We start from the raw sequence: 9,396 nt of genomic DNA on the forward strand, positions 1-9,396 counted from the left end.
TGGGAGAAGATACTTGCAAATGATATATCCAATAAGGTGTTAATATTCAAAACATATAAAGAACTTATACAACTCAACACCAAAAAAACAAATAATCCAATTAAAAATGGGCAGAAGACATGAATAGACATTTTTCCAAAGAAGACGTACAGATGGTCAATAAACACATGAAAAGATGCTTAATATCACTCATCATCAGGGAAAAGCAAATCAAAACTACAATGAGGTATCACCTCACACCTGTCAGAATGGCTATAATAAAAAATACAAGAAGATGTGAGAAAAGGAATCCCCTGTGCCCTGTTGGTGGGAATATGAACTGGTGCAGCTATGGCAGAAAACAGTATGGAGGTTCCTCAAATATTAAAAATAGCATTATCATATGGTCCAGTAATTCTACTACTGGGTATTTTACCCAAAGAAAACAAAAAACACTAATTAGAAAAGATACACACCCTGATGTTTATTGCACGTTATTTACAATAGCCAAGATATGGAAGCAACCCAAGTGTCCATCAGTAGATGAATGGATAAAGAAGATGTGCTATATATATACAAAGGAATATTACTTGGCTACATAAAGAATGAAATCTTGGCATTTGCAACAACATGGATGGATCTAGAGGATATAATAATAACCAAGTGAAATAAGACAGTCAGAGAAAGACAAATACCGTATGATCCACTCATGTGCAGAATTTAAGAAACAAAACAAACAAAGAAAAAAAAGAGACAATTGAAAAAACAGAATCTTAACTCTAGAGAACAAACTGGTGGTTGCCAGAGGGGGGGTGGGTGGGAGGATAAGTGAAATAGGTGATGGGGATTAAGAGCACACTTTTGATGATGAGCACCGAGTAATGCATAGAATTGTTGAATCATTATATTGTACACCTGAAACCAATATAACACTGTATGTTAATTATATTGTAAAGTAAAATAAACAAACAAAAATTTTTAAAAATTTAAAATCCATGGTGATCTGATTTCTTGGTTGTGATAAAGGTAAAATTTGGTAGTACCAAAATAAACCTGTTTAGTGAGATTAAAATGTGTTTAATGAGTTAGCTCTTGTTAATAATCATATATTTTCTGTTAAAAAAATTCCACATTTTAGCAGATAGATGGGGCTTCTAATTCTGTGTTGAACATTAAAATACCAAAGTTATGGCTTAGAAATATCTACTCAGGCACTTGAATTTTCTCAGCAGTCTCTTTGTGTTGTTTTTTGTTTTTTTTTGCATCAACATCTATTCCCAGGTAAGGGTTTACTTAAAAAAAATTCAGGGGGCGCCTGGGTGGCTCAGTCATTAAGCGTCTGCCTTTGGCTCAGTTCATGATCCTAGGGTCCTGGGATCGAGCCCCACATCGGGCTCCCTGCTCGGTGAGCCTGTTACTCCTTCTCCCTCTGCCTGCTGCTCCCCCTGCTTGTGTTCTCTCTCTCTGTCGAATAAATAAATAAAATCTTTAAAAAAAAAAAGTTAACTTTAAAAAAAATTCAGTAAGATCATCTTATATTGAACCTGGCCAAGGCACTCTAATTTTCCCATATGCCCATTGTGATAGAACCCCTCCACACATTCACTTTATAAAAATATGACTTTTGTCCTAGGATCTGATATTTCTTACTAGTGAGTCAACATTATATTGTTTTAACAAAGCTCTATTTTAGCTCCATTCTACTTGTTTGTAGAAAACTAATGAGAGAAAAGAGAAGCACAATCATTTTGGGCTTTAGACCTTAGCCCCCTGCTGAAGATATTATGGATTATTTGTGATACGGTGGTCAGTTATACAGTTTATGGACCAAAGATTTAGTTTCCATTTTCCCCTTTTGTGTATACTCTGTTCAACAGATGTGAATGGGGAATGCCTTCCTCCACTTCTCTCCAGTATCCCTCAGGTTACAGAAAACAACTATTTTCACCGATAATCTTACGATGTGATGGTGGATTAGTATTTGAAGGAGTCAAATAAAGATTTACACTAGTCTACCTGTCACATTCTTAGTCAAATTGTAGAGACTTTCAAAGGAACCATACTACACGAAAGGTGCCAGAAGCTTAAAGGAGGCATTAGCAAGAGTGCTGGCTTGTAGTTGAGCCTGCTGCAATGGAGAGGGGTCAGCCATCCTGAAATTGCTTCATCAGGAAGTCATCTCATCCCAAGAAAGGAGTTCATATGCGAAATTTACCAAATGTATGAGGAAGATGAACAAAATTATTTGTATCTTAAGAAATAGTGCAAATAGAAGAATTTGTAAGAACAAATGGAAAATAATCTCAACCTCCCCCCTTTTAAAATGATTATATTTTTATAATCATTTAAAATGATTATATTTACTATTCCTGAGGAGATGAAGGAGTAGGGCATAAAATAGGCAAAACAGCCTAAGAAATCTGATCATAATCTTTTTTTTTTTTTTTTTTTCTGATAGAGACACAGCGAGAGAGGGAACACAAGTAGGGGGAGTGGGAGAGGGAGAAGCAGGCCTCCCTCGGAGCAGGGAGCCTGATGCGGGGCTCGATCCCAGGACCCTGAGATCATGACCTGAGCTGAAGGCAGACGCTTAACGACTGAGCCACCCAGGGGCCCTGAAATCTGATCATAATCTTGAAAACAAAATTTATTGTTGAAAATACTCAATAGAAAAGCTACATCTACGAAAGGACAAAACAGTGAAGGAGCAGATTGGGTTGAAGATATCACTGAAAAATCAGAATGAAGAGATAAAGAGTTGATGAATATGAAAAAATTAAGAGAGATGATTCATGGAGAAACTCAAATATTGATCTACTAGGAATATTAAAAGGGCAGAGCAGAGAAATGAGAATAGAACCATCTGAAGAGCTTACAAGATGCATGTAATACCATCACTGGGCCTGAACCATGGGGTTTTTTGACCAGTGTCGAGGCTCCCATACGACAAGCACAGGCAATATATTTGCCGTGATCCTCAGGAGCCTATTTGAGATAAAAGAAAAAAGGAAAAAAAAAAGAAAAGAAAAGAAAAGAAAAACAAAAAGTGCATACAATGGTTAGTTTTGTTTTCTGCTGTAAATACCTTTGTTAGGTACAAACTGAATCATGGTGAAATAGTAACTTCTGTTTACAGTAGGGGTTTACATGTAGAAATTGAATAGAATAGTATGTAGCCTAAATTCAGAATCATCAGCTACATCCTCTGGAATATGAATGGCCAAGAAAAACTATGACTTCTATGGTTTCACCAGTTTCAAAACATGTACAGTTTTGTATTTTATGGTTGACTCTAATGGTATAGAAAGGGAATGAGAAACTAGCAAAAATCTTGAGCAATCCCTGATGAACTTGAAATGCTGCATTATTAGCTTTTGTATACAGATTATAAAACCAGATTATAAAACAGCTAAAATCACATTCAAACTAATTCTGGATTTTCAATATTATATAAAGTGGCACATTGAGGCCGTCTGTATGATCACTAAGTTCAGGCAGTATGGAAGACTAGATATCCCTGATATTTTAGCTCATAATTAAAATATTTTCTTCTCATAGAAGTTTCTCCCTAACAGAGGGTAGTCACTCTCAGTCTGTGCCAGGTATCAGGTTAGTGTCCTATTTACAGTTCATGCTTTCATTACCTCCTCTGCTTTAATGGACTAGACTCTAAGCTTTTTCCCTTTTGAAGGGGCATTGCAGCAGGACGGGGCTTCTTCTCTCTGTCTTATTTATTTATTTATTTATTTATTTATTATTTATTTATTTATTTTTAATGACTGAAACAAAACAGATCTATAACTGCAGCTTTTGGAAAAACCATTTGTTCTTGCCAGTCTTGTATCTCTCCTTGAACTTGACCTTGGCCTCTTGTTGGGCCTTGCATTTAAGAGCAGGGTCTCTGGCCTCCCCCAAGATGGCAACAGCTGAAGACGAGTTACTGCTGCCGCGGCTCCCCGAGCTGTTCGAAACCAGCAAACAGCTTCTAGACGACGTGGAAGTAGCGACTGAACCCACCGGTTCCCGAGCGATCCAGGAAAAGGTGGTCAAGGGACTAGACCTCCTTAAAAAGGCTGCCGAAATGTTATCGCAGCTCGAATTGTTCAGCCGAAATGAAGATTTGGAAGAGATTGCTTCCACCGACCTGAAGTACCTGATGGTGCCAGCATTTCAAGGAGCGCTCACCATGAAACAAGTCAACCCCAGCAAGCGTCTAGATCATTTGCAGTGGGCTCAAGAACACTTTTTAAACTACTTAATTCAGTGCCAGTACTATCATGTGGCAGAGTTTGAGCTGCCCAAAGCCAAGAACAACTCAACTGATAACACTGCTAGTTCCTCCATGGCCTATCCTAGCCTCGCTGATATGGCATCTCAAAGACATGCTAAAATAGAGAGATACAAGCAGAAGAAGGAATTGGAGCATAGGTTGTCTGCACTGAAATCTGCTGTGGAAAGTGGTCAAGCAGATGATGAGCGTGTTCGTGAATATTACCTCCTTCACCTTCGAAGGTGGATTGGTATCAGCTTGGAAGAGATTGAGAGCATTGACCAGGAGATGAAGATCCTGAGAGAAAAAGACTCCTCAACAGAGGCATCAACTTCTCATTCACCTCGTCAGGACAGGCCTCCAATGAAACCCTTCGTTCTCACTCGGAATGTGGCCCAAGCCAAAGTATTTGGAGCTGGTTATCCAAGTCTGGCATCTATGACGGTGAATGACTGGTACGATCAGCATCGGAAATACGGAGCATTACCAGATCAGGGCATAGCCAAGACACCACCAGCAGAGCTCAAAAGAAGTACTCAGCAACAGGAAGATCAGGAACAAAAGGAGGAGGATGAGGATGATGAACAAACACTGCGCAGAGCTCGGGAGTGGGATGACTGGAAGGACACCCATCCTAGGGGCTATGGCAACCGACAGAACATGGGTTAGTCTTCCCACAAGACAGGACTACAGGGGTCACATCTTCCCTGCCGAGGAAAGCGGTGCCATCTTCCCCTCCCTGAGCTCCTGCTTCAGCTGTGTGCAACGAAGGCAAAGATGCTCAATCTCGCTTTGCATTCAATAAAGTGTCAAACAATTAAGCGTGGAAAAAAAAAAAAAAAAGCAGGGTCTCTGAAGATATCCTGTTGATGACAGTTTTGTCTAAGGGGATATCCACAGAGTACCTTGTAGGCATGAGGTGACTGTAGTTATAAATTTTCACAAAAGACTCAGTCTTTGACCTCTTGGTGACTTTCTCCTTGCCCATGGCAGCTGTCACTTTGCAGGAATAGTGGCCAATTCCAGCCACCAAAGCATGGCTGGAGGAATGGTCTGAGGTGCCATCATCAATGTTCTTCACAGTGACCACTTTGCATCCGGACTAGCGTCCGGTCAGGACCAGCACCACCTTTCCAGGTTTCATGAACTTGCCCATCTTGACACCAGCCACTCGAGTCTACAGCAGAAAGGAAGCAATGACCAGAGCTTCTCTTCTTGATTCTGATATTTCTGTTATGTTCTCTTTTTGCTCTTGCTACACTGGGGCATGAAACTGACACACACCAAAAATGATGCTAAACCATCAATAACCCTGTGGTAACAAGCAGAGACAAATGCAAAATTATTTCTGAAGTTGGAATATTATTTAGACATAAAAAAATGAAGATTGGGGCACCTGAGTGATTCAGTCGGTTAAGCATCTGACTCTTGGTTTCAACTCAGGTCATGATCTCAGCATCATGAGATTGAGCCTTGCGAGATCGAGCCTCACATTGGGTTCTATGCTCAGTGTGGAGTCTGCTTCAGATTATCTCTCCCTCTGCCCCTCCCCCTGTTCATTCTCTCTCTCAGATAAATAAATAAGTAGGGCGCCTGGGTGGCTCAGTCGTTAAGCGTCTGCCTTCGGCTCAGGTCATGATCCCAGGGTCCTGGGATCGAGCCTGCATTGGGCTCCCTGCTCAGCGGGGAGCTTGCTTCTCCCTCTCCCACTCCCCCTGCTTGTGTTCCTGCTCTCACTATGTCTCTCTCTGTCAAAAAAATAAATAAAATCTTTAAAAAATAAATAAATAAATAAATAAGTAAATAAATAAATACAATCTTTTTTTTAAAAAATGAAGTATTGACACATGCTACAATGTGGATAATCTTTGAAAATATGATGCTAAGTAAAAGAAACCACACAAAAAAGATCACCCAGTGTGTGAGTCCATGTATATGAAATATCCAGAATAGGTGAAAATATAGAAACAGATGCAGATTGGTTGTTGACAGGGGCTATGTGTGGTGATGAGGAATGGGGAACAACTGCTGAATGGGTATGGGAGTTTGTCTTGGATGATCAAAATGTCTTGAAACTAGATAGAGGTGGTGGTTGCACAATATTGTGAGTGTACTCAATGCCACCGAGTTATTCACTTTAAAAGAGTTAATTTTACATTACGCCAATTTTACCTCAATTAAAAAAAAAAAACTATTCTGGTGTGACACTTCCATGATGTGGGAAAATCCACACCAAAGTTTAGTTCAGAGTAGAAAACCAAAAACACTACCTGGGAGAGTCAACAGAAGTAACAAACAGAAAGATTAGAAAGAGAAGAACACAAAACCATGTAAGTAATGACATGAAACAGTATAGTAGGAAGTGAAGGAAATTATAAGGAAAGAACAAGACTCAACAACAAGAACAATTTTTTTACATAACTACATAGAACTTTTAGAAATAAAAAAATAGTAATTTTTTTAATGAATTGGACAACTGGTTAAGTTAAACTGAAGGGATAATTAATGTAATGGAACTTAGAGCTGGGGATAATAAAAAGATTAAAAATATGTAAGACATTTAAAAACTCAGAAGATAGAATGAGAATATTCCAGAACATGTCTAATAAGAAGTCTAGGAAAAAACAAAATAAAAAAAAAAAGAGAGGCAATATTTGAGGAATCAATGACCAATAATTTTCCATAATTCTCATTATTACCTAATAAAATATGTTTTTTTTTTTTTTTTTAAAGATTTATTTATTTATTTATTTGAGAGAGAGAGAATGAGAGACAGAGAGCATGAGAGGGAGGAGGGTCAGAGGGAGAAGCAGACTCCCTGCCGAGCAGGGAGCCCGATGCGGGACTCGATCCCGGGACTCCAGGATCATGACCTGAGCCGAAGGCAGTCGCTTAACCAACTGAGCCACCCAGGCGCCCACCTAATAAAATATGTTATTACAATTACTTTTAAGAAAAATTTATCAATATGTAATAAAATTGAAGAATGTGTATATACTTGCAATCCTACTTGTACTTTTCTGTTGGGCAGAAGTTCTTAGAATACCCACCTGTGCAGTGATATACCTTGCAGCCTTATTTGTAATAGGGAAAAGATAGAACCTTATTAACTGAATCATTCCCAGGACGTCTTTGACTCTGCTTTTATACATTAGGAAATCTGCATTTAGTCACTAGAGACTATATACTACTCAAGATTTAAAACATTTGGCTAATTAAATTTTATCTGAGGAAAAAGTCCCGTAATTGAGTTTAAAATAAAATACATAAGGTAATAAATAGAGACGTAAACAGTTTATTAATTTATAAAGGTCTGCTGAAACAATGTGCTCAAAATAAGGCTAATATGTACTATTCAGAAGAGTGTCCCATTCAGATCCTGATTCAAAATCAGTTAGGTAGTTATATTATGCACAATTCTAATGGGTTTGATTATCTGATCAGTTCACAAATTATAAATAGTAGATGAGAAGCGAGGGATGAAAATATGCCTAGAGAGGAACATGAGACTGAGCAGCAAGGGATGCCAACTGGAAGGAAAAAACAAGCAATAAAAAGCAGATGTATTTAACACAAAAATCTTGTCACTTTGAGTCCCTTTTTTGGAGGTGTACAGCCCCATGTATATATTCTTCTTGAAGTCTTCATTATCATGGTATGGTTTTAAAATCCATGTTCAAAGTGGATCATTAGCACAACTTTAATTTTGTTCCATAGGCCCTCTTTAAGATGTAAGTTGAGAAGAATGGGATAGAGTGGGCAGACAATAAACACATGATTGAAGAAAGATAAGGGAGAAGGTTCTTAGTGGTTACACTGAGAGTGTGACCTCAAAGCGTGCTGCTGGGTAGGATAACTTCAGGAGCCATATGCCCTAAATGGGTTGTGATTCTCCCAGAGTAACAGGTACAGGGCAGGGGTGAGATAAAGGAAATTAGCTGTCTGCTCAGCTTTCAAGAAATAAGAAATGACACAGAGGTCAGTGGTGCTGGGAGCCTCGCGGGCGCGGCACAGCGCTGAGTGCACATCACGCCTTAGCAGCAGCCCTGGAGGCACCCCCGCCCTCACAGCCCCTGCGCTGGCGCAGCCACCCTCGCTCCCTCTGCTCTTCTTCCCTTCGCTCGCACTAGGGCTGATCAGTTGACCGAAGAACAGATTGCTGAGTTCAAGGAAGCTTTCTCCCCATTTGACAAAGATGGCGATGGAACCATCACAACAAAGGAACTTGGAACTGTCATGAGGTCACTGGGTCAGAACCCAACAGAAGCCGAGTTGCAGGATAAGATCAACGAGGTGGATGCTGACGGAAATGGCACCATTGACTTCCCAGAATTTTTGACTATGATGGCTAGAAAAATGAAAGATACAGACCGTGAAGAAGAAATTCGCGAAGCATTCCGAGTCTTTGACAAGGATGGCAACGGTTACGTCAGTGCGGCGGAGCTACGTCATGTCATGACCAACTTAGGAGAAAAACTAACAGATGAAGAAGTAGATGAAATGATCAGAGAAGCAGATATTGATGGAGATGGGCAAGTCAACTACGAAGAATTCGTACAGATGATGACTGCAAAATGAAGGCCTACTTTCAACTCCTTTTCCCCCTTGTAGAAGAATCAAATTGAATCTTTTACTTACCTCTTGCAAAAAAAAAAAAAAAAAAAGTTCATTTACTCATTCTGTTTCTATATAGCAAAACTGAATGTCAAAAGTACCTTCTGTCCACACACACAAAATCTGCATGTATTGGTTGGTGGTCCTGTCCCCTAAAGATCAAGCTACACATCAGTTTTACAATATAAATACTTGTACTACCTTAATGATAAGGAAGCACCTAATGGACTCCTTGCAGTTCCATTTGCTCATGATTAATACACTGTTTGGGCTCGCCAGTTTTTCATGCATGCAGCTTGACAATTGAGCACAGTCAGGCATTTGTATTAAAAACAAAAAATGAAAAAAACAAATTTAAAACTTATTCAAATGGGTTCTAGTTCAATTTGTTAGTATAAATTGTCATAGCTGGTTTACTGAAAACAAAACATTTAAAATTGGTTTAGCTCAGGGTGCTGTGCAGAGAAATGGGTGAAGGATAAACTGTCTAGACGTTGCCCCACTTAGCAGGATGGCCCTCTCGTACTTCTGGG

At 39.3% G+C, this 9,396-nt stretch overlaps 2 protein-coding genes and 1 pseudogene across 2 annotated transcripts; 2 read left to right on the plus strand and 1 right to left on the minus strand.

The window, feature by feature from the left end:
- Positions 1–3,774: 3,774 nt before the first annotated feature.
- On the minus strand, positions 3,775–5,405 carry LOC116623604 (annotated as a pseudogene).
- On the plus strand, positions 3,891–5,072 carry LOC116623603 (immunoglobulin-binding protein 1-like). The gene has a single exon (XM_032390889.1). The coding sequence runs from the start codon at positions 3,896–3,898 to the stop codon at positions 4,916–4,918; it is 1,023 nt and encodes a 340-aa protein (XP_032246780.1). The 5' UTR covers positions 3,891–3,895; the 3' UTR covers positions 4,919–5,072.
- Positions 5,406–6,246: 841 nt separating the features above from the next.
- Positions 6,247–9,063, plus strand: LOC116623542 (calmodulin-1-like). Its single transcript, XM_032390762.1, has 2 exons — positions 6,247–6,353; positions 8,380–9,063. Exons 1-2 carry the CDS (start codon positions 6,247–6,249, stop codon positions 8,825–8,827), a joined length of 555 nt encoding a protein of 184 aa, XP_032246653.1. The 3' UTR covers positions 8,828–9,063.
- Positions 9,064–9,396: the final 333 nt, after the last annotated feature.

This window comes from Phoca vitulina, unplaced genomic scaffold (assembly GCF_004348235.1).
Source record: "Phoca vitulina isolate PV1807 unplaced genomic scaffold, GSC_HSeal_1.0 scaffold59, whole genome shotgun sequence".
NCBI classification, from domain to species: domain Eukaryota; kingdom Metazoa; phylum Chordata; class Mammalia; order Carnivora; family Phocidae; genus Phoca; species Phoca vitulina.